The following is a 25,902-nucleotide window of genomic DNA, read 5'->3' on the forward strand; positions in this document are numbered from 1 at the left end:
TAAATGTAAATAATTGCCCCTGTGTGGGAAAAGTTTGTATTTACCTTTTCTATTGTCTTTGCAGCCCGAGGACGTGCTGATGATAACTAAGGGGGAATGTGGCGCCCCTGACCTGGTCAGGCACCACAGAGTATTGCACCCATGCGGGAGCAATGCTTCCAGGTAATCTCCAAAGGCCAGGATGAGGTGCACACACAAACATATAGTGACCAGGCCTCCCACATTACCAGAGGGGACCCTTGGGTAGCCGGAAGGGGTTAACTTTCAATTCCCAGCTGGGGGGTGTGTTCAGGGGCTGGTTGCTAGGAAGCAGGGCAGAGAGAGAGAGGAAGAAGGAGTCTGGAGTTTGAAGTGTGTGGAAGGGAGCAGAGGAGCTCTCGTGTCAGACAGGTCCTGAGGAGTGCAGTAGCTGAAAGCGGGGGAGAAAGGAGTACCGTGGGTCGGCCTGAAAATCATCCAGAGAGAAGGGTGGCTGAGTACGGAGATCCCGGTATCCGAGCACACAAGGGGAACTAGGTCCCCAGTACAGGCAGCAGATCATCCAGAGCTGCTTAACCTACAGGTGGGGGGGGGTACTTCATGCCCTCACCACGACTACACAGAGCTTGAGCCAAGCAGCAATCACCAGGCCCATAAGGGGACAGGGCCAGAAGCCATCCCACCAAGGCCACGCTGCCGGCAGACGAGCCAGAGAGAGGGGAGCAGGGTGGTAACAGCTTCCCTGGAGGGGTCCTACCACGCTTCAAGCAAAGGATCCTCCTAAAACAGAAAGAGTGCAAGGACGGCGAGTGGACAGCTACCCTCAGAACGGCCTCCTGGAATTCCTGGTTCAACCTGGTTATCACAGTGTCGCCCGGGCATCTCACCGTGACCTCCAAACAGTGAGTAAACACGTTGAAAGACTTCTTGGACTGTGTTTGAGTCATTCTGCGACCTGTGGTCCCACACACATACACAGGGCCCTGGGGCTTGCCTCACTCTCAGGGGGCTAATATACTGACTGCACCCACCATCAGCCCCAGGCATCCCTTAATCTGCAGTGGCGGTCCCCGCTGACCGCAATACTGAGAGTGGCGTCACGACAATCCTAAAAGAAGGTCCCCTACCTGTGACCAGACTGTTCCATCCACGTGGAGTCCCTGAAGGTACTGCACCGACACATACTAGCGGGGCTTCACACTAACATTAGAGTCAATGAGATCTTTCAAAACGAATCCTAAATCAAACTACAAGCGTTTAACATGCTTTGTTGATGCAGAAAACTTGCTTTTTGGACTAAATAAACGCATGCGTTTTTTACTTTATAATAAGGGCATAATATGTCCCTTTACACACACACATAGTCCGACAATCAAATACAGTGGTACCTCGCTTAACGAGTAACTCTCTTAACGAGAATTTCACTTAACAACAAAGCTTTCTGTAAATTTGTAACCCGCTTTACGAGAAAGCTTTGCTGTACGAGCGAAATTCTCACCGCACACACTTCCGGTTTCATCCATCCACTGCGCTCTGACCCGCACTTGCACTGTCCACACAAACACACATGTACGCACAAACACACACACGCACACACACACACACACACACAGTACTGTATTATGCTCACCTTACCTTCCGTTCCACCGCCGGCCTCATGGTTCTTGTAGTTCCCGGGTACATTGCGGCGAACTACAAGTACCATGAGGCCGGCAGTGGAACGGAAGGTAAGGTGAGCATATAATATCTGTACCTTCCGTTTCATCGCCGGCCTCATCGCGGCGATGAAACGGAAGGTACAGATATTATATGCTCACCTTACCTTCCGTTCCACTGCCGGCCTCATGGTACTTGTAGTTCGCCGCGATGTACCCGGGAACTACAAGAACCATGAGGCCGGCGGTGGAACGGAAGGTAAGGTGAGCATATAATATGTGCGTGTGCATGTGTGTTTGTGTGTGTTTGTGTGAGTTTGTACATGTTTGTGTGCGTTTGTACATGTGTGGAATGATAGAATAGGGGACCAGGATGGGACATTTAACACATTGTGGAACGGATCGACAGCATTGCAATGATTTCCTAAGGGAAACCTTGCTCTGCTGAACGAGTACCTTGATTAACAAGCACAGTCCCAGAACGGATTGTTCTCGTTAAGCAAGGTTCCACTGTATATAAAGCTGAATGTGTGTGTGTATGTATGTTTGTATGTCCGGGATTGTCATCTGCATCGTCGCAGCTACAGCCACAAACTTTTGCACACTCACACGTCTGGACCCCGAGAGCCTCATAGGCTATGTTGTGAGGCGAAATTTTAACCCCACACATTCCAATTTACCAATCAATTTTGCCCCTATCTACATAATGGGGAAAAAGTGAAACGAAAAGTGTATCCGCACCGTCGCATTTACAATCACGAAATATTGCACAGACACCTCATGTGACCCAGGAAACATCGTAGACTATGTTTTGACAGGAAAATGTAACCCCGCGCTTTACAGTTACTCTCCAAAAAACATGCCTGCATTAAAGTAAATGGAGCCTTGAACTACAGGTTATTAGTAAGAGCTGTGATTGGTTGCTATAGGAATAAAAGACATTCATAGTATAAGAAGCTTATATGTGAAGTAATAAGATGTCGGTGGGGAGACGGATAGAGAGAGACAGACAGAGACAGACAGAGAGACAGAGAGACAGACAGAGACAGACAGACAGGGAAAGAGACAGAGAAATAGAGACAGACAGTGAAAGAGACAGACAGGGAAAGAGACAGACAGAGACAAATGGTGAAAGAGACAGACAGAGACAAACGGTGAAAGAGACAGACAGAGACAAATGGTGAAAGAGACAGACAGAGACATATAGTGAAAGAGACAGATGGGGAAAGAGACAGACAGAGAACGACCTGGAAAGAGACAGACCTGGAAAGAGACAGACAGAGACAGACCTGGAAAGAGACAGACCTGGAAAGAGACAGATGGGGAAAGAGACAGATGGGGAAAGAGACAGATGAGGAAAGAGACAGGCAGACATGCAGACAGGGACAGAGACAGGCAGACAGGGAAGGAGGAGACAGCCAGAGAGACAGACAAAGATAGATGGGGAAAGACACATACCTTGATAGAGACTGACGGGGAAAGAGACAGAGAAATAGAGAGAGACAAGGAAAGAGACAGACAGAGACAGGCAGACAGGGAAAGAGACAGACAGGAAAAGACACAGACAAAGAGACGGGGAGACAGATGGGGAAAGAGACAGACCTCGGAAAGAGACAGACCTAGAAAGAGACAGATGGGGAAAGAAACAGAGAGATAGAGACAGATATATATAGATATATATATATATACATGCACACAAACAAACTATACATATATGATACTGTTAAGCTATGTGGCACGTTGCGTCCAGTTACTTGCAGTTGTAAACGCATCTTCTGGCAGAAATTGTCTTTGTCAAATTTGGTTTGGACCACAAAAACGCTAAAAATACGCATGTGTTTTATCCGCATTTTTACCGCGTTTTACATGCTTTTTCATTGCTTAAAGTTAGATGCGTTTTCATTACAAATACACAACTAAATAAAGTTTTAACATTCAAACACTATGAAAAAAATGTAAAGTAATGGAAAAAAATATCATGATTAAAATCTTAACCCAATGAGCTAATTTTATTAAAATAATAACTGTGATATAATATTTATGGCTAAAATAACGTCAAAATATTGTTTTTTATTAATTTAAATGTCGGACTATATGTGTGTGTAAAGGGACACATCATTACTTCAATTTAATGCCAAAAACGCATGCGTTTATTTGGTCAAAAAAGCATGCATTCTGCACCAAAAAAGCATGTAAAACGCTAGGATTTTTATTGTGTGTGCGTTTTGAAAGATCTCATTGACTCCAATGTTAGCAAAACGCTGCCAAAATGGCAAAAACAATTGACAAGGTGCTTCTTTAAACGCAGAGATTTTGACAAATTTTCTGCAAATGAAATGCTGCGTTTTTAACAGCATTGTGCGCACAAGAAAGCCCGATTTCACAAAGACTTTGCTTGAAAATCAAAACGCATGCATTTTTGCATTAAAACGCTGCAGTCCAAAGGGCTGCGGCAACGCATGAAAAAACGCAAAGTGCGCACACAGCCTGTTCCCTTAACAAAAAAATGCCTTTATTCACCCTCCTTGGGTCCAAGAACCTACCTATGTCTGTTATTAAACCCACAGAGCTCACAAATTGGCTGCAGCACTGATGATGTAATGTCAGTTCTGCAGACAATGAAAGATACTAGAAAGAGAAATGGAGACTCCGCACGGGACCTGGAGTGGGTGAGTAAAACAAACTATGCCTTGAGACAGGGGTTTTCAGAAAAACCCTTTAATATATTATATTAATATATAACATTATTGGCACAATATAGTTATGATATTGTTATTACATTGTTACTAGTGGATGACGTCAATGTATGCGGAGCTTGTTACTGTTTTTATATCTTACTAATTATTTGCCTATCTACACACATCCACAAACACATCAACACATGGGTGTAAAGGCCCTGTCACACACAAAGATAAATCTGCGGCAGATCTGTGGTTGCAGTGAAATTGTGGACAATCAGTGCCAGGTTTGTGGCTGTGTGCAAATGGAACAATATGTCCATGATTTCACTGCAACCACAGATCTGCCAAAGATTTATCTCTGTGTGTGACGGGGCCTTAACAATTGTGACCGCAGCTGGTACTGTGGTGCCCCTGAGGCTTCCGTCGCCACAGGAACATTGCACCCCAGCCAGCGGTGTGATGTCCCATCTTGGGTAAGGAAAGGAGTAAACGCCGGTCCACAAGTAAATCTGCACTACACCCATTGTTAGGCACACACAGCGACCAGGGACAGTGGCAGAAACTCCCCCAGGCTGCATGCTGGGGGGCCGTAAGACCCATACCTGCTCCCATAGGGTGGGAGCTTAGCAACTGGGTGGGTGGGAGGAGCAAACAGAGTGTAGAGTAGAAGCAGGGATCAGTTAGTTTCAGTTTACCTCAGGGAGTGAGAGAAAAGGAGAAGGAGGTAGCTACCTCAGGAAATGTCTGAAGAGAGCTGAGTTCCTGGTGAAGACCCTGGGGCCCGGCTAGGCCCAGGTGACACCACAGCAGAACAACAGAAGGGATTCCAGGGCCACTGCAAAGCTTCCAAGCTGGTGGCCTGTTCCACAAAGTCATTCGGTGGAGGGATCAAGCTGCATACGGGGACGGTCCCTAGAAACTGGAGGAAGAGAAGTCATTTCCAACAGTAAAAAACCGAGGTCCAGGGTGGCTTCAAGTGCCCAGGGCCACAGCCCACTGCAGAACCTCTGGAAAGGGGGTAGAATACCCACTAAGCAAGCCCCGGGCCGGAGGCTGTAGTGGAGGCCAAGCCAGGTTCATCCAGCAAAGGCAAGGCTTAGAAGTCAGCTGAAGAAAGGAACACAATAGAGGCGTGCACCGGCTTTTATTCCCAGATCTACCCGGGATCGGCGGAGGTCCCTGACAGTGGGTTCCAGCAGTCTAAAGGCACCAGTGTGCTACTACCCAGGAACTGTGAGTAAACAACTTGAAACTGCACCCCCTGGTGTTGCCTCTGTTATTTCGCCTGCACTATATCACCACTGCATAGACTTCCATCATTGCATAGACTTCCATCACCACATCGACACTTACAAGCACCAACCGTTGCCCCGGGGCACCGCTCCAGGACCATCCAAGCTGCCATTCCACCAGCCCCGGAGGCCTCATACAGCAGCGGCGGCTTAATAACCGCAAAACACAGGTGGCGTCACGAATATAAATTTTAATCACCGCCAACACTGAAGGCATATTAATTGACCCCACCAGGGCCACGGAGTCGGGCCTGCCACCACTGACTACCCCCGGACTAGTCCGGCCCGGCACCGGGTGTCCCATAGCCCTGGGGTGGGCGAGTCAGTACGACCACAACTAGTTTAGTGGAGGAAGGGGACCCACTGGTGCCAGCACGTATTTCAGCTGGATTTATGTCCTCGAACACATATTCAGTTGAAATGTATTGCGGAGCAGAAAATCACCGGCTCCCTGCACTGCAATAACTAGTCAAGCCACCAGCCTATCCGAGGTCAGGAGTTTTGAGATAAAACCTATATATATATATATATGCCCCTTAATGCTTAGAGGAATTATTAGTCCTGAAGGAGGTACCCAGGACCTAATTTATTGTAAATTGGGGCACTATATGTTTTGACTGAACCACTGAGGGGACATTAATAGTGTATTATTGGTATTACTTTTTAAGGGTCCTGTGGCAATATAATTTTTAGGGTCATTCCTACTTTAAGAACACAATCAGGTGTCATAATTGTTTGAAGAGGGCACTTAGGGCATTATAAACTTCAAAGGAGTACACGAGGTATTATTGGTGTCCGAGGGGCAGAAAGTGGGTCTTATTACATTCTAGGTATCATAGTGGAAGCATTAATACTTCCTATGACACACTATTATATTTGGAGCCACTCTCTATCTGAAACACTGCCATTGTAGAATTTTTGGGGGAGAGGGGGTAAAAGTAATAATGACACAATTTCTGGATTATTGTGGCCATTGTTCCATTGCACAGGCCCAGGCAGGATGGGGAGTTTTTATAGATTGGGAAAAGGTGGGAAAGGTGCCTAAAATGTGAGAAGTCAAATGTGTCTTCTTATAAACTCTGCAGACTAGCTCTGGTTGGAAGAAGTCATCATGGAGGTCTGTGCCAGATGAAAAAAGTGAACCATAAAAATCAGAAAGAACATAAACTGTAAGTCACTTTACTGTATATAACTCATTGTAATCATTGATATGGTTAACATGACTCATATCTAGCACTATATGGCCACAGTATGGGTGTAATATCAGTCTTTTTAATAGTATGGTGTTTTTTTGTTTGTCCCTTATTTATTCAGTAATAGTTTGGTGTAATTTAGTCATTATGTATGGGTAAGTGTACAGTTGTATTATTTCTAATATTAGTATTTGTACAATGTGTGTTGTTCTGTTGGGGTATAACGGTATAACAATATTATTTATGACTATGTAGTGTTCATTGTGTAGCAGTATTTTTTGAGCCTTGCATAGTGGTAATTTTGGTAATATTGGTCTTTGTATGTGTTTAAGGCGGGCTTTGCACGTTGCGACATCGCAAGCCGATGCTGCGATGTCGCACGCGATAGTCCCCGCCCCCGGCGCAGCTGCGATATGTGGTGATAGCTGGCGTAGCGAAAATTATCGCTACGCCAGCTTCACATGCACTCACCTTGCCCTGCGACGTCGCTCTGGCCGGTGACCTGCCTCCTTATTAAGGGGGCGGGCCATGCGGCGTCATAGCGACGTCACACGGCAGGCAGCCAATAGAAGCTGAGGGGCGGAGATGAGCGGGACGTAAACATCCCGCCCACCTCCTTCCTTCCGCATAGCCAACAGGAGCCGCGGTGAAGAAGGTAGGAGATGTTCCTCGCTCCTGCGACTTCACACACAGCAATGTGTGCTGCCGCAGGAGCGAGGAACAACATCGTACCGTCGCGTCAGCGTAATTATGGATTACGCCGACGCTGCACCGATGATACGATTACGACGATTTTGCGCTCGTTAATCGTATCATCTAGGCTTTACACACTACGATGTCGCATGTGATGCCAGATGTGCGTCACTTTCAATTTGACCCCACCGACATCGCACCTCAAAATGACGGCTGAACAGGCTAGTGAAAATCAGTAAACCTACAAAAAATCATATACAACCATGGTGGGTAATAGACAAAAATATAATTTATTAATGCAAGTACGAAAATATTAAAATATATTAAAAGTGTATTAATAAGAGGGAGACGCAAGAGAGTGACAAAATCCAGCAGGAAACTGAGTGGTATAAATAAATACAGATAGTAAAATGGGCTCAGAGAATAGTACAAAAATGATAGCAATAGTAATCCACTGTAGCAGAAGAAATTAGAGTGAAATTGCAAATGCAAACCAGTAACAGTGGTTACAAACCGTAGTATATATTCTTACTCATGTAAGAGCTCCTGGTGGATTGGCACCAAGCTCTGACATGCATTTCGGCATGAGCCTTCATCAGGGGGTGACGTCAATCCAGTGGGAGATGCATAAAAGTCACCCTGAGCCAATGACAGTAAGGGTGCAATAAACATCCAGCACTGAGAGCAGCGCAGACAGTGGGAGCCATCCAGAGCTGACCATGCCCACCGACGCATCACTGGGAGGGGGCAGGTCAAATAAGGGGAAACCCGGCCCAAAGGAGGATATGGGCAGGGAACCAGAAAGAGACGTTTCCACCCTGAGTAGAGATGCTTCACTGAGAGTGACACCCAGACAGGGACCAACCCATGAGCACAAGCGCGGACCACATATGTTTGTTAAAATGGGCTCAAAGGAAAATACAATGAATAAAGGAGGAGCCAAGACGTGGATGGAAGAGGTAAAAAGAGCGCAAGGAAAAAGGGAATAAGGGGAAGACTAGATAAATAAATAAATAAATAGGCTAGCAAGGATATCAAATTATGTGAATGCACATGTTGAACAGTGTAAGAGACCGCTATTGAAGAGCTGGATGATGCTGTTTCTCTTCTTAGGAAATCTTCTTCATAGTTGAATCAATGACTTTTTGCTTGGGAATCAACCTAATAACACACTGAGCTATTAGGAATTGTGAGAACAGGTTATAATTTGTAGTATACAGGAAGAAAAAGATTTTTCAAACCACCAGGAGCAAAACAGTAACAATGCAGAAACATGACAAGAATCTGTATAACTAATCGTATGCTAAATAGTTGCAAGTCAAATTTATGTATGAGATAGACAAGATGATTGTCTACAAAATTAAGGTAGTCTCATTCTCAAAGATGTAGTGGATGGTGAGATATGGAGCCTGAAAGTCAATTGTTCTGAACATTGTTACTTTTTTGCTTGTCACTGTATCCACTGTTACTTGTTCGCATTTGCAATTTCACTCCAACTTCTTTTGCCACAGCGGATTACTATTGGTGTCATGTTTGTGTGACGCCCTGGACTAGCGAGGAGTCACAGATAGACCCCCGCACTACACCTGTCCCCCAAAATGGTGTCATCAGCCAACCATTAAAACCTAGTCACCTCCCTCAGTGCTTGATGAACACACCAGGGGGCGGAGCCAGGCAGTTGGCCACGCCCACCGAGGAGTTCAGAGGGCCTGAGGCAAGCAGTTGTAGTCAGATGAGTTGAGAGTGAAGTGGAGTGAAGGAGTCTGACAGGTGTCGGGGTTGGAGCCCGGGCACCTTTGGCTAGGAGGCAAACGGTGGCCTTAGCCTGTAGGAGCCAGGAAGACGGGTCGGTGGAACCGTGGTGGACCGGGACATTGTAGTGACCTGCCGGTACCGACCCGGGGAACCGACTCGGAAACCGGAGCACACAGTGGGGTACTCAGACCAAAAAACGAGGTCCAGAATCCACTGGACTGAGTTAATTAACTGATTGCGGTCTGTACTATAGGTCCTTTCCCACCCAAGTCCCGACTGAAGACAACAGCCCACCAAGGGGGATAAAAAGCCACCGCACAGGCAGAGAGATCCCACGGGCCAGCGTCTGCGGGCAAGAGGGCTCTCCCGACATCCACAAAGCCGGGAGCGGACTCCCGTCGCTGAAGCGCAGGCAGCCCAAATACACAACGCAGTGCAGGACAAAGGCCAAGACCACCGAACCGGGTGGGGGACCAGACGTAGCCAGCTGCGGGCACCGACCACCATCAACTTGGTTTACCAGAGACTTGTGTGTGTCAATAATCGTGAATACAACAGTGCCACCCGGCCGCGCACCGCCCAGCTACCCCCGACGGGCCCCGGGGCCACCATCCCTGCCCACAGAGGGGTTAACATCTTGCTGCACTACCATCTCCCCCGGGTGCCCCGTAACTGCAGCGGTGGTGTCTACCTTCACCACATCCCGTGGGTTGCATCACGAACTCAAGCGTGGCTCCGGCCGTGCACCTACCTAACCCCCACCAAAAGCGCCAGCATCACCTTTCAGAGTGAAGGGACCCCGGGTCTGGAGGCGCTCGAGCCACCCACTAACGAGCTCGGATCCGAGCGGCTCGGCTGTAGCTGAGCGCGGGGCGGTACATTTGTACTATTCTCTTAGGCTAGTTTCACATATCCGGCATTTCGCCAGATTGCCGGATCCGGCACACTCCAGTACAGTGTAATACAGTACAATGGCATCACGGCACCTCCGGTCACATGCTCCGGTCACATGACAGCATGTGACCGGAGCTTGCTGCGATGCCATTGTACAGTATTAACACTGGATGTGTGAAACTAGCCCATTTTACCATCTGTATTTATTTATACCACTCAGTCTCCTGCTGGATTTTGTCGCCCTCGTGTCTCCCTCTTGTTAATACAATTTTTAACACATTTTAATATTTTGCTACTTGCATTAATAAATTATATTTTTGTCTATTACCCACCTTGGTTGTATATGATTTTTTTGTAGGTTTATTAATTTTCTCTACCCTGTTCAGCCCTCGTTTTGATCACATGTGCTCTACCATGGTACTTGTTATTTAAACCACTTTGTTCTGCTACTTAATTTGCACTTAATTGTATATGATTTTTATATAGGTTTAATATTTAGTCTTGGTATAGTAGGAATAGCAGTATACAATAAATATATATGTATAGATTTTGTTTTAAGTGGTGGGATGTGTAGTGTGGGAAGATATATAGTTTGCGGCTTGGGCCCCAGATCCATAATACTTTAAGGCCCATTTCACACGTCAGTGAAAAATACAGACATTCTTTACTGACGTGTAAAACACGCACATGTCCCTCCGTGTTCCGTGATTCACGGCACACGTGGGTTGTCCATGTGCAATCCGTGATCCGTGATTGCATATGGACATTACTCACCTGCCTTCGTTCCTGCTGTCCATGGTGCTGAAGTCTCCAGCTCTGCAGCGTCCACCCACCGCTCTCAGCACCTGCTTCCTTGTCGGGTTTTCCTGCTCTCATGAATATTCATGAGCCAGGCAGAAACTGCAAAAATCTGCAGCGATTTGGCAGTGCATGTGCGCTTGAAATCGCTGCAGAAACACTGCGCAATGGATGCAGTGTGTCTGCAGAATAGATGTCGATTTCATGCGCTCTGGATGCTGGCTCTCCCATAGACAGAGTGGGAGCTGCATCCAAAGCGCACAAAATAAGTAACATGTTGCTTTTTTGAGCGCAGCGATTTGGATCACAATTTCAGCATTGAAATCGCTGTGCTCTCAAACGCAACGTGTACATGGATTATTCACAATCTTCATAGATTTTGCTGGGGACGCAGGATGCACAAGTTTACGTTGCAGTACAATATGCAGCGTAAATGCATGAAATTACGCAATGTGCGCACATAGCCTAAGGGGTACTTTACACGTTGCGACATCGCTACCGAAATATCGTCGGGGTCACAGTTGTTGTGACGCACATCCGGCGCCGGTAGCGACATCGCAATGTGTAAATCATAGGAGCGACGATGAACGAGCGCAAAACAGTCAAAAATCGCTGATCTGTGTCACGTCGTTCATTTTCATAATGTCGCTCCAGCTTCAGATACGATGTTGTTTGTCGCTCCAGCGGCGTCACACATCGCTGCCGCAGCCGCAGGAACGACAAACATCTCCTTACCTGCGTCCACCGTCAATGTGGTAGGAAGAAGGTGGGCAGGATATTACGTCCTGCTCATCTCCGCCCCTCCGCTTCCATTGGCCGGCCACTTAGTGACGTCGCGGTGACGTCGCGGTGACGCTGAACGCACCTCCCCCTTGAAGGAGGGATTTTTCAGCGGTCACAGCGACGTCGCTGACCAGGTATGTGCGTGTGACGCTGCCGTAGCGATAATGTTCGCTTCGGCAGCAATCCCAAAATATCGCATGTGCGACAGGGGCGGCTGCTATCGCGCTGGACATCGCTAGCCGATGCTAGCAATGTCGCAACATGTAAAGTACCCCTTAGAGTGTTCCCATTAAGCTGCAAACTGTGTGCCCCATAAACATTAGTGCCAATTAAGTATTCCACATAAATACTGCCAGCAAAGAGCTATCCATGAACTACATACTTCAGGTAACATTGTTTGTTGAGAGAACACTGCTCTCACTGCCCGACAAACACACTTGTTTAATCCTAGATTGTCCAGTATTCTAACATTACGAACAGAACCTAAAGATTCTTTTAATGCAGTATTATAATAAATTTCAAAGTTTTGCCTGTGAGTAAACAAAATTGTTTCAAAGGTTTGTGTTTAAAAATTCATTCAGTGTTGATAACAAGTGGATAATTTTCTCCTTCACTGTAAAAAAGGATAACAGTGAGAGCAGTGTTTTTACTACAGATTGGTCTTTGAGCCCCTCAAGGTATTGGTAGACCCCGTGGTAATACCGTAGTTGCACTGACGCTGAGGATCACACACAAACACATTTAATTACATACTGGATTTCCTTTTTATTTGAAAGTGTTTGAGGGAGGTTTTTCATATAAAGTTATGTACAATGAATAAATGGTTGTCTTCCAGGTCTTTCTAAAGAGTCATATAATTTCTTTCATTAATAGGCATGTCACTATTGGGAAAGAGACGTTGTTTGTGCAAGGGAATTGGTGCCAATCACGTGGACCTTAAACAAGTGAAGAAATTGGAATTTTTTCCACCAAGTTCCAAGTGTGAGAAAATGGAAGTCATGTACGTTAGATTGTATTATATTAACTCTAACTGCTTGTCATGAGATAAAAGAGTAAGAATTTGTTCAGACAAGTCAACCAAATTCTAATGAATTACATGCAGGGATGCCATCAGGGTATTACAACCATGACTGGTGTAGGGGACCCAGTGAAGAAGGGGGGGGGGGCAGCCGAGCCTGGGGTAATTACTTAGTTTTATCAAGCCCTGGGCAGGCCAGACCCCCGTCTTCACTGGGCCCAAGTAACAACCGCAGCAGAGGGGCCTGGCAGTGTTGCTTTGGATACTATTGATGGATAATTTGCATCTGAAGGGGAGAAGCATGCAAATTATGCATGTGCTGGACTAGAGACCAGGTCAATTGAGAAGAAGGGGGCGGGGGGGCTTGAGGAGGGATGATGCGCATCAGAGGGCGGTGAGCAGAAGCACACCGGGGGGCCTGGACACGCTGGCAGTCCAGGCCCCTCCTCTTTCATTCTTCTACTCACCGGGCCCTAGGGTCTGAGACCAGAGCTGTATGTAGTGGAGGCAGGCAGGCGCAGCTGGCAGGGGGGCGCCTGTGTCATGAACAGCCGGGGGAGTGACTCAGAAATCCCACTGCCTGCCACCAGTATGTCACGATCGGGGGGTAACAAGCGGGAGTCACACCCCTCCTTTATACCTCCCGACAGACAGAGCACGTGACGCGCTCTCTAGCACCCCTCTTATAGTCAGGCCAATTATAGAATTCCCGACAATAAGCAAGGAGGCCGCTATTCTACTGTGGCGATGCTTGAAGGGCTCCCGGTGAGAGTAGGGTATATATTCCCCCGACCTCCGCGGACGGAATATATAAAAACCTCCCCGAATCTCACTGGCCACCAGACAATGATCCTTGGCACAAACACGCTGCCACCAACCGATTTACGGTAACTATTAACCAAACACACCAACGTGGGATTCAAGATCGAGATAACAGAACAGCCCAAGATTAATTATATCATTTAATCAGCCTAAGCCACACTAGAAACTACAATATATACAATAGGGAATCTACAGAATATACAGTTAGGTCAGAGTACATTTACAGGCAAGGTATGGGTTACAAACAGGCATACAATTCAAGCAATTACCTTGTGCGTCTGATCACAGGGGGTGCTGTTTGACCAGGTTTCCAGGAACTTCCTCACATGTATTCTCAGACACAAGACCCCCGAGCAAGAACAAGCTAAAATGTCCGAACTGTGGTTATCAACCTGGCCGAATCCCTGTCCCCTCCTACCTTCGTGACCGCAGAGGGAAGCACTGCCACTCCCCCTGTCTTAAGTCAGAGTAATATCCCAGAAGGGACTATTACCCGCAACTCCAGACTGGGAGGTCCGATCGGGACAGTTCTGGTGTTATCAGATCCGCCCGGGTCCCCTCTGCATTTTGAGTCCAAGCATGACTCATTTACCGGACTCCTACTAGCAATTCTCTACATCTCGCCGTCTCAGGGCGCCACATAGACTTCGAGGATATGCAGAGATTCGGCTCGAAGTCCCGATTGTAAAGATGTAGGGGGTGTATGGCTGAGACGCACGGTAATATAAGAACTGTGTATGATATTACGGAGCCAGCAGTATGCTCTCCTGCTGTGACTAGCTTCCTTTTGGTTTTGCCCTGTCCACTCTCTTTGAAGAATGGACACAACCCCCCAGGGAGTCTTCCGCTCCCTTTGTTGTAAAGGCCTGCCAAGACACCTAATCTACATATCATAGGAGATTGCCTTTGGATGTGTACTGGGTTTGACACCTTTCCAGATGTTGGCATCTGAGAAGGATCTCTGTGAGAGAAGGGAGAGGGGGGTGACATCAGGAGGGCTGACTGACATGACTGAATATCATAATTTATCGTCATATCTACGGATTCCCCTCACAGCCTGATCACGGGGTCCAGGGTGTCTACCCAGTATGACTACAAAGATGCAGCATGTCAATTCTTTCTGTGTTTTTGCCAGCATTTTTGAGCCTTTCTAGTCAAGATTTGACTTTAAAAAAAACGCTCTGGGCCAAAATGCTGTAATAAAAACGCAGTAAAACGCGGCAAAAAATGCATGCTGAGGTAGCGTTTTTTTGGAACAAAAATGTGCATCTTTGTGGTCACCACAAAGATATAGCGTGCGCACATAGCTATAAGGTACCTGGATGTAAATTATTATTTGTGATACTGACTAATTCTTATCAGTACTGTGGTTCCTGTATGGTCTGATAATGACTGATAACTACAACTGCCAGTATATTCTTACCATTGTTAAGGACATACTGAAAGTACTAGATTCATGCGATAAATATATATACAGGGCTGACATGACATTACAATTGATGAACCTTGTACCGATTCTTGTGATGTATTCCTGTACTGATGAGGGTTTTGATGCTGTTTTTGTATTGATAGTGGTTATATGGATGTATTTCTGTAGTGTTGGTGGTTCTGATGATGAAGTTCTCTACTGATGAGCATTTTGATGCTTTGTTTCTGCACCTATGGTGGTTCTGGTGATGTATTTCTGTACTGATGAGGGTTTTGATGCTGTGTTTCTGTACAGATGGGGGCTCTAGGGATGTATTTCTGTACCTCTGCTGGCTCTCAGTTGATGTATTCCTGTGCTGTTTTAAGTCCTGATCCTGTACAAATGTAACAGTTCAGAACTTGTAAGATTACATTATACAGGACTAAAGGCCACTTTACACACAGCGACATCACTAGCGATGTTGCTGGTGAAAGCACCCGCCCCCGTCGGTTGTACGTCACGGGCAAATCGCTGCCCGTGGCGCACAACATCGTTAGTTCCCATCACACATATTTACCTGCCTAGCGACGTCGCTGTGGCCGGCGAACCGCCTCCTTTCTAAGGGAGCGGTTCGTTCGGCATCACAGCTGCGTCACTAAGCGGCCACCCAATAGAAGTGGAGGGGCGGAGATGAGCAGCCGGAACATCCCGCCCACCTCCTTCTTTCCTCATTGCCGGCGGCCGCAGGTACGATGTTGTTCCTCGTTCCTGGGGTGTCACACATAGCGATGTGTGCTGCCGCAGGAACAATGAACAACCTGCATCCGGCAACAGCAACGATATTTGAGATTATAACGACGTGTCAACGATCAACGATATGGTAAGTAATTTTGATCGTTAGCGGTTATTCGTGTGTTTCACACACAACGACGTTGCTAACGAGGCCGGAGGTGCGTCACGAAGTTCGTGACTCCAACGACATCTCGTTAGCGATGTCGTTGCATGTAAAGCCCCCTTATGTTAATAAAGTTTTGTGCCATTTGCCAATTTAATTAATACCTATAAATAGAAAAATCAGAAAAACTGAAAATTTGGAAGTGGTCTCTTTATTTTTGACAGAGCTGTATATATATATATATATATATATATATATACACACGTGTAGATATATATATATATATATTATTTTTAGCTTGGAAATTCAGAGACATGTCAGTAATGTATAGAATAAAAGAACAATTTACATTTTAATTAATTAATTTCAGTGTGTGTGTGTGTGTGTGTGTATACATGCATGTGCGCTATGTGTGTATGCGCTCGGCGTATCCATGTGTGTGCGCTATGTGTGTGTGTGTCTGTCTGTCTGCTATGTGTGTGTGCTCATTGTGTGTGTGTGTGCTCAGTGTGTATATGTGCTCAGTGTCTGTGTGTGTGTGTACATGCATGTGCGCTATGTGTGTATGTGCTCGGTGTATCCATGTGTGTCTGCTATGTGTGTATATGTGCTCAGTGTGTGTGCGTGTGTGTGTGTATACATGCATGTGCGCTATGTGTGTATGCACTCGGTGTATCCATGTGTGTCTGCTATGTGTGTGTGTCTGCTATGTGTGTGTGCTCAGTGTGTGTGTGTGTGTGTATGTGTGCTCAGTGTGTGTGTGTGTGTACATGCATGTGCGCTATGTGTGTATGTGCTCGGTGTATCCATGTGTGTCTGCTATGTGTGTATATGTGCTCAGTGTGTGTGTGCGTGTGTGTGTGTATACATGCATGTGCGCTATGTGTTTATGCACTCGGTGTATCCATGTGTGTCTGCTATGTGTGTATGTCTGCTATGTGTGTGTGCTCAGTGTGTGTGTGTGTGTATGTGTGCTCAGTGTGTGTGTGTGTGTGTGTGCGTGCATGCATGTGCGCTATGTGTGTATGCGCTCGGTGTATCCATGTGTGTCTGCTATGTGTGTATAAGTGCTCAGTGTGTGGGTGTGTGTGTGTGTGTATACATCCATGTGCGCTATGTGTGTATGCGCTCGGTGTATCCATGTGTGTCTGCTATGTGTGTGTGTGTGTGTGTGTCTGTCTGTCTGCTATGTGTGTGTGCTCAGTGTGTGTGTGCTCAGTGTGTGTCTGTGTGTACATGCATGTGCGCTATGTGTATATACATGCATGTGCGCTATGTGTGTATGTGCTCGGTGTATCCATGTGTATCTGCTATGTGTGTAAATGTGCTCAGTGTGTGTGTGTGTGTGTGTGTGTGTTGATAGGCGGTCAGGAGCGGGAGGCAGCAGAGCCAGATAAAGCAGGTAAATATGAAAATTATTTTTATTTCATAGACCCATGTTTTCTCGTCTTTTTGTATCACGCATGCAAATACGGATGTCACACGTATGACCATAACCATGCGTGTGACTGGTACCTGATTAAACACGGACGTCGGAAAGCAGCCATACACTGTGTACAGTACAGTGGCCGCGCCGCAACTTCCTGGTCACATGCTCCAGTCACATGACAACACGTGATCGGAGCTTGTCGCGCGGCTACTGTAGTGTACACAGTGCACGGGAGCACGCCGGATCCGACAAAGTGGAGAAAAGGTAAGTAACTATTCAAAGCGACAGTGCTGACGTGTGCCAGAAGCCGGGGTAAGCTAGTAACCATGTTACACATCGGGTAACTAAGGAAAGCGGTTTCTATAGTTACCCGATGTGTACCATGATTACCAGCCTACTCCGGCTCCGGCACACGTGTGTCTGGAGCCGGGGTAAGCTAGTGGTTTCACACATACGGCTTTTCTCCACTTTGTCTTGCCGGTGTGGGCTTCCGGGGGTGCAGCAGTCACCTGGGAGTCGGGGCTCCGTGTGGGTTTGGGGAATGCGTGAGGGGGCGGGGCCTAGCCGAGCCAATGTGTGCAGGGGCCGGGGCGAGCGGCCAATCCGTGTGGGGGGGCGGAGCCTGGCCGAGCGGCCAATCCGTGCCGGGGGCAGAGCCGAGGCGAGGCGAGCGGCCAATGCGACGGTTATCACTGTAACGACATCATTTTGGAGCAAGACAGACAGAATAAGTCAATTATATATATATATATATATATATTAAAAAAAACAAAAAACACTTTTGATAGTAAAAAAAAGTTCCTGCTTTATTTTTATACTTTTTTTTCACATTTTATCCCTTACTTGTAAGTAATATAGTTTTACAATTAGCACCATATAGAAATTTTAGCCAACATCTTTTAGTATTGTTCCTTATCCTTGGCCCCATTTCTTTTATTAATGTGCCCATGCAGATCCTCTTCTTGTAGCAGTGTCCCATCTTGGTCCACTATTGTGCCATTCTACACACACACCAAAACATTCTTCTCACCTGTCCTCTGTTCCCTCGGCATCCTCTTCTCTGCTTCTTGCGGCAAGCAGGCACGAGCCTCCCTTGATGATTGCGGCCACTAGCAGTGCTTCATGTAAAATTCAGATGAACATTTTGCCGCCGCCACGCAGAGTCAAGCTATCTCTGCACTATTCCATTGGCAGCTGCTGGCCAATCAGATGCAAGGAGGTAATGTCATACATATCAGCTGCTTGCCTCTGATTGGCCAGCAGCTGCCATTGGAATTGTGCAGAGAGAGCTTGATTCTGCATAGCACTGGTAAAACGTTCATCTAAAATAAAGCAGTGAGCAGTGACGGCTGTGGCCCCTGCACTGGCTGCGATCGTAAAAGTGGATATGTGCCTGCGGGCCACAAGAAGCAGCCAAAGGGGTCACATGTGGTCCGCGGACCACATATTTGAGACCTCTACCTATCCTCCCCCACAATTCATTCCTGCTAGTGTGACGCCCTGGACTAGCCAGGTAGTCACAGTTAGTGCCCCGCATAACACCGGTCCCCTAAAAAGGAGTCATCAGCCAACCACAAAAACCCTAGTCACCTCCCTCAGTGCTTGATGAACACACCAGGAGGGCGGAGCCAGGCGGTTGGCATGCCCACCAAGGAGTTCAGAGGGTCTGAGGCAGGAAACACAGTCAGATGAGTTTTAGAGTTGAGGAGTGGAGGAGGTGAGGCCTGTGAGACAGGCCGGTGACAGTCTGACAGGTGTGAGGGTCGTAGCCCGAACACCTTGGCTAGGAGGCAAGCGGTGGCCTCAGCCTGCAGGAGCTGGGAAGACGGCTCAGTGGAACCGTGGTGGACCGGGACAGGGTAGTGGCCCGCCGGTACCGACCCGGGGAACCGACTCGGAAACCGGAGCACACGGGGGGTACTCAGACCCTGAAACGAGGTCCAGAATCCACTGGACTGAGTTAATTAACTGATTGCGGTCTGGACTATAGGTCCTTTCCCACCCAAGTCCCGACTGAAGAAAACAGCCCACCGAGGGGGATAGAAAGCCACCGCACAGGCAGAGAGATCCCACGGGCCAGTGTCTGCGGACAAACGGGCTCTCCCGACATACACACAGCCGGGCAGCAGACTCCCGTCGCTGAAGCGCAGGCAGTCTACATCTACACAACACGGTGCAGGAGAAAGGCAGAGACCACCATCCGGGTGGGGGACCCGACCACAGCCTGCTGTGGCCACCGACCACCATCAACTTGGTTCACCAGAGACGTACGGTGTCAATAACAGTGACTACAACAGTGCCCTCCTGCCGCGCACATCGCCCTGCACCGCCCAGCTACCCCCAACGGGTCCCGGGGGCCATCATCCCTGCCCACAAAGGCGTTAACATCTGGCTGCACTACCATCTCCCCCGGGTGCCCCGTAACTGCAGCGGTGGTGTCTACCTTCACCACATCCCATGTGTGGCGTCACGAACTCAAGTGCGGCTCTGGCCGTGCACCTACCTAACCCCCCCCACCGAAAGTGCCAGCATCCCCTTTCAGAGCAAAGTGACCCCGGGTCTGGAGGCACTCGAGCCACCCACCAACAAGCCCGTATCCGAGCAACTCGGCTGCGGCCGAGCGCGGGGCGGTACACTAGCTTCATAATGAATTTGGGGGCAGGCAGGAGAAGATGCTATAAAAGAGTCTAATAATGAATTGTGGGGTGGGGAGGACATTGAGGACCATTTTCCAGTGACATATTCACAGGAGCAACTCCATTCAAGCTACCAAGAATCGATTACTGAGGCTCCGCTACCTGCACTGCGCAGCGCAGCAGCAGGATTGCTCCCTGCCAGTGCACAGCTTGTGATGAGGGCAATGTGGTCAATGGCCATGGGCCCTGGGAGCCTTGGGCTCAGAACAGCAGGCAGATTACCCTCATTGACCACCCTGCATGGGCCCCACTTAACCTCTTGTCTGGGCTGCACCAGCGGTATGTCCACCAGTGTTTGTTTTTACTTAAGTGATGAAAAAAAAAATCTTCCTTGTGACACGAATTTCTGACAGCCGTAACATTTTAAATTTTTGGGATATGGAGCTTTGTGAGGGCTTGTTTTTTGCATGTTTGCATGTTTTTTTATGTTTTTATTCATATCTTATTAGGGAACAGTATGTCACAAAAGTGAGTACACCCCTCACATTTTTGTAAATATTTTATTATATCTTTTCATGGGACAACACTGAAGATATGATACTTTGACACAATGTAAAGTTGTCAGTGTACAGCTGGTATAACAGTGTAAATTTGTTGTGCCCTATAAATAACTCAACACATAGCCATTAATATCTAAACCATTGGCAACAAACAGGAGTACACCTCTAAATGAAAATGGCCAAATTGTGCCCAATTACCATTTTGCCTCCCTGATGGCATGTGACTCAGTGTTACAAGGTCTCAGGTGTGAATGGGGAGCAGGTGTGTTACATTTGGTGTTATCACTCACATACTCTCAACTGATCACTGGAAGTTAGATAGATAGGACTTTTATTAATACAGCGATACCATATATGTGTATTTTTTAATTTTTAATTTTTTTTTAATTTTAACTTTTTTATTTTTAAAACTTTTTTTTCTACTTTTTACTGTATTTAATAGTTCCATTAGGGGACTTCAACCTGTCTGATCACCTGTTCTACATACAGCAGTGCCACAGCATTGCTATGTGTAGAAGAAATTACAGTCTCCTATGAACGCCAGTCATGGGTTGGTTTTCACAGTGCTGGGCTGACAAGCAAAGGGGTCTTCAGCAGACCCTTGCCTGTCATGACAACACATTGGTGTCCAGCAAACGTGTCATGGGCACACCGATGAGGGGTTAGAAGAGTGCACCACCCTGTCGGAGCGTATTAAGTGTTGCTGTCAGAGATTGACAGCAACATTTAACAGGCTGCAACCACAGCTGTTTAAGGCAGATGAAGGCTGAATAATTCAGCCTTCATCTGTAGGGTAAGATGTGGGCTTGGTGTGCGAGCCCACATCAAAGGCAAGGAGATGACTTACGACGTGTTTAGCACATCATAAGTAGTTAAGGGGTTAACTATACAAAACACATATTTTGCTTAGGATACACTTCAATCAGGTGAAAAAAATCTGACTTCCAAACCCAGCCCTCCCAAACATTGCATGAACGACCCTTTATTTGAATGGACACCTGTACAATTCCCATTCCCATGACATACGGTATATTTATAATGCTTGGCAGTAATATAACACTAGGTAGTATAAATGTGTAATATATTTATCATTACGTGTGCCGTTCTGATGTGCCAAATTCCTTTTATTATTTACTATACACAGCTCAGAAATGTTACCATGGCTTCTGCGTATTTTTGGTAATTTCCAGTATGGAGACATATAAATTTTATCTTTTTATATGTATGAATAGTAATCAAATTTCATAAAAGATCAGCTGCAGGAAAAATCGTTTGTACAAATATATTTCCATAACAGTTTTATTATGTTTTTAAAGGATAACAATGATCACCACATTTATGTTTTCATTTTTTGCTTTATAAATAAATCTTTCTAGTGCTAAATTCAAGCATGACAAAGGAGGACTATGTCTCAATCCTGATTCCAAATTGGTGAAGTCATTTGTTCAATTGGCAAAGAAAAAGTAAGGCATACCGCAGCATATTTTTCCTTGTTATGATTATATAGAACATACAGAAAAACATGCAATAAACTATAATGCCTGGTCCATTTACTTCCAGACCTCTAGCCGGTTATCGAATCTAGTCTCCGTGCTTGGGTGCTTGGTACTCATAACGAGTAGTTGGATGCTCGGATGGACACAACTCAAGTACCAAGTATAGTGGAAATCTATGGAAAAACTCAAGCATTTTTCAGGAAGATTTACTGGAAAAATGGTGGAGTTCCTCATTGACATCCATTATACTCAATACATGAGTTAATGCTGTCTAAGTGTGCCGCCCTGGCGCAGACCGGAATGCTTGGATCCGGGATGGTCGTGGCTCGAGGGGTCCGGACCCGGGCTCCGCAGACACTCAGATCCTTGTAAAGGGGATTATTTACAGGTGAGAAGGTTGTGACATCACCTGTGGGTTGCGGTAATAGGAGTACCGCCGCTGCTGGAAGGAGCACCGGGGCAGATGGTGGGGAGCATCAAGGTGTCAGTCCCTCCGCAGGTAGGGAAGGCCCCGGCCTCTGGGGTTATTGGTGAGATGTTTGGGAGCACAGGGTGCAGGGTAGCCAGGTTACTCACTACGGGTAGTATTGGTGCAGGATGAGGATTATAAAGCAGACACTCAAACTGAAGATAAACCAAAGACTGTGCATTGCAGTCTCTACAGGGGGGAGCCCGTCCAGGTGTCCGCTCCCACCGGTGTCACTGGGTAATCTGGAGCCGCCTCCGTACACAAGTTAGTTCTCTGTGTGTCCCCTCGGCTTGAAGCTGTTGGAGCCCCGCTCACTATGTTTTTAGTGTAGTTGTGCTCTTGATTGCTGGCACTTGGGATTTTAGTGGGCCGCGTTACTGGAAAGCCCTATTCCCCGCGGTGTGCTGTCGCCTTCAATCTCTGAGTTCTTAGGGAAGTTCATAAAGAGTCTCTCCCTCCCAGATTAATTATCAGGATGATGAACTGGCTCCTGATCTAGGGTCCTGTACCCCGTCGTGCTCGGTACCGGTCAGTTCTTTTGGATGTCTGATGCCGACAGTCCTCCAAGACTATGTCTGTTGCACACTTCCAATGTCGCTGCCACCAGTCTCCGACTCCTCTGGTCCCGGACTACCGTCTGCGACCCAACCTCGGTCTAGCTCCCCGGGAGCTACTACTCTCCAGCTCCTTACTCTTTGAGGGCTCTCACTCAACTCCAACTGAAACTGACTTCCTTCCCTCCCACCAGTCTGCCTGACCCCTATGTGGGTGGCCTTATTCTGTTTATCCAACCCACTGGTGTGTCTGACAGGACAGGATGTGAGGTGTGATGGGGATTTGTGCTGATGTTAGTGACACCAGTTTGTTAAGAACCTGGAACCATGGGGGGTAGGCCCAGGACCCTAGAGATGCAGTTTCCTGTGGCACCCTGATATACTCAAGGATGCCACATAAGCGTCCAACTGCCCGTTATGTGTACCAAGCACCCGAGCATGGTAGTGCTCACTCATCACTAATGAGGACCTGTCACTTGCCATAAATATGTACTTTTTTTACCTGGTGTAGAATGCCACTTTTCTTTTCAATTTGGTGCTTTTTTTGTACGGACACCTCACCACTATGTAAATCTAGTCTTTTTAGACAAGTGGGCATGGTTAACAAATCTATTGGAGTCTTCTTGAGGACCACACCCAATTGAATAAAAAAAGATTAGATGCAAGTAAAGGCTCATTCAGTTTTTCGCAAACGAGTTCTCTCCATGTTTTTCATGGATAGAATTCATACCTATGAGCCTGTTCACATGTCTGAGTCCTTTGGCAGACCAACTGCTTCACACCAAATCACATGGCCAATTTTGATCCTAGTCACTGTTCAATCCCACCAATGCAAGTCTCTATGTTTTTGAAAAAAAATCAGATGACACATGGATGCCATCCATTTGCTGTCGGTTTTTAAAGGACTGATTGATTGGAGAAGCTTAATAAACTTTTATCACTTTTTTTCTTACGAAAAGGACTGGTGAAACGCTGAAGGCAAAAACCTACATGACCAAGCATTGAAAGGGGTTTCCATTTCTTGAACAACTTTTTCTCCTTCCCCATGATTGCCCCATTAAAAAAAAGTTTATACTCACCTCTGCTGCCAGCACCATTTCAGCTGGCCTGGAACTTGCTCTCCCAGGCTCACGCAAGACTGTTACATCATGCAGGTCCCACGCCAGCTTGATTGTCTCCGTCTTCAGACATATAAGTAATCAATAGGAAGTGAGTGGCAAGCTGCAGCTCTCACTTTCTCTTGATTACTTATACATCAACAGGTGGGGACAGTGAAGCCGGTGCTTATTTAGGCTATGTGCGCACGTTGCATAATTTCATGTGTTTACGCTGCGTATTGCACTGCAACGTAAACACATGCGTCCTGCGTCCCCAGCAAAATCTATGAAGATTGTGCATAATCCATCCGCACGTTGCGTTTGAGAGTGCAGCGATTTGCATGCTGAAATTTTGATCCAAAAGCAACATGTGACTTATTTTGTGTGCTTTGGATGCAGCTCCAATTCTGTCTATGGGAGAGGCAGCATTCAGAGCGCATGAAATCAGCATCTATTCTGCAGACACACTGCATCCATTACGCAGTGTTTCTGCAGCGATTTGAAGCGCACATGCACTGCCAAATCGCTGCAGAATTTTCAGCATGGACACTACGCAATGTGCGCACATAGCCTTATCGTGGGGCTCGAGTGACATAACTACCTTATGTGAGTCCCTGGAGAGTGAGTTTCGGCACTTTTGAAACGCCGTCGGCAGCGAAGGTAACTACAGTCATATGAAAATGTTTGGGCACCCCTATTAATGTTAACCTTTTTTCTTCATAACAATTTGGGTTTTTGCAACAGCTATTTCAGTTTCATATATCTAATAACTGATGGACGCCGTAATATTTCTGGATTGAAATGAGGTTTATTGTACTAACAGAAAATGTGCAATCCGCATTTAAATAAAATTTGACCGGTGCAAAAGTATGGGCACCTCAACATAAAAGTGACATTAATATTTTGTAGATCCTCCTTTTGCAAAAATAACAGCCTCTAGTCGCTTCCTGTAGCTTTTAATGAGTTCCTGGATCCTGGATGAAGGTATATTTGACCATTCCTGTTTACAAAACAGTAGCTCAGTTAAGTTTGATGATCGCCGAGCATGAACAGCATGCTTCAAATCATCCCACAGATGTTCAATGATATTCAGGTCTGGGGACTGGGCTGGCCATTCCAGAACATTGTAATTGTTCCTCTGCATGAATGCCTGAGTAGATTTGGAGCGGTGTTTTGGATCATTGTCTTGCTGAAATATCCATCCCCTGCGTAACTTCAACTTCGTTGCTGATTCTTGCACATTATTGTCAAGAATCTGCTGATACTGAGTTGAATCCATGCGACCCTCAAATTTAACAAGATTCCCAGTGCCGGCATTGGCCACACAGCCCCAAAGCATGATGGAACCTCCACCAAATTTTACTGTAGGTAGCAAGTGCTTTTCTTGGAATGCCGTGTTTTTTTTGCCTCCATGCATAACGCCTTTATGTATGACCAAACAACTCAATCTTTGTTTCATCAGTCCACATGACCTTCTTCCAAAATATAACTGGCTTGTCCAAATGCGCTTTTGCATAAATCAGGCAACTCTGTGGCGTGCTTGCAGAAACGGCTTCTTTTGCATCACTCTCCCATACAGCTTCTCCTTGTGCAAAGTGCACTGTATTGTTGACTGATGCACATTGACACCATCTGCAGCAAGATGATGCTGCAGGTCTTTGGAGGTGGTCTGTGGATTGTCCTTGACTGTTCTCACCATTCTTCTTCTCTGCCTTTCTGATATTTTTTTTGGCCTGCCACTTCTGGGCGTAACAAGAACTGTACCTGTATTCTTCCATTTCCTTGCTATGTTCCT

General features: G+C 46.6%; 1 protein-coding gene across 1 annotated transcript in view; it reads left to right on the forward strand.

Moving 5' to 3' along the window:
- The window catches only part of LOC142292233 (C-X-C motif chemokine 10-like), a 38,193-nt gene that overhangs the window by 10,313 nt on the left and 1,978 nt on the right, over window positions 1–25,902 (forward strand). The window contains exons 2-3 of the mRNA XM_075337442.1: window positions 12,597–12,723; window positions 21,868–21,954. Of these exons, the coding sequence (XP_075193557.1) occupies window positions 12,597–12,723; window positions 21,868–21,954 (214 nt within the window). The remainder of the gene's footprint in view (window positions 1–12,596; window positions 12,724–21,867; window positions 21,955–25,902) is intronic.

This window comes from Anomaloglossus baeobatrachus, chromosome 1 (assembly GCF_048569485.1).
Source record: "Anomaloglossus baeobatrachus isolate aAnoBae1 chromosome 1, aAnoBae1.hap1, whole genome shotgun sequence".
Classification (NCBI taxonomy): Eukaryota; Metazoa; Chordata; class Amphibia; order Anura; family Aromobatidae; genus Anomaloglossus; species Anomaloglossus baeobatrachus.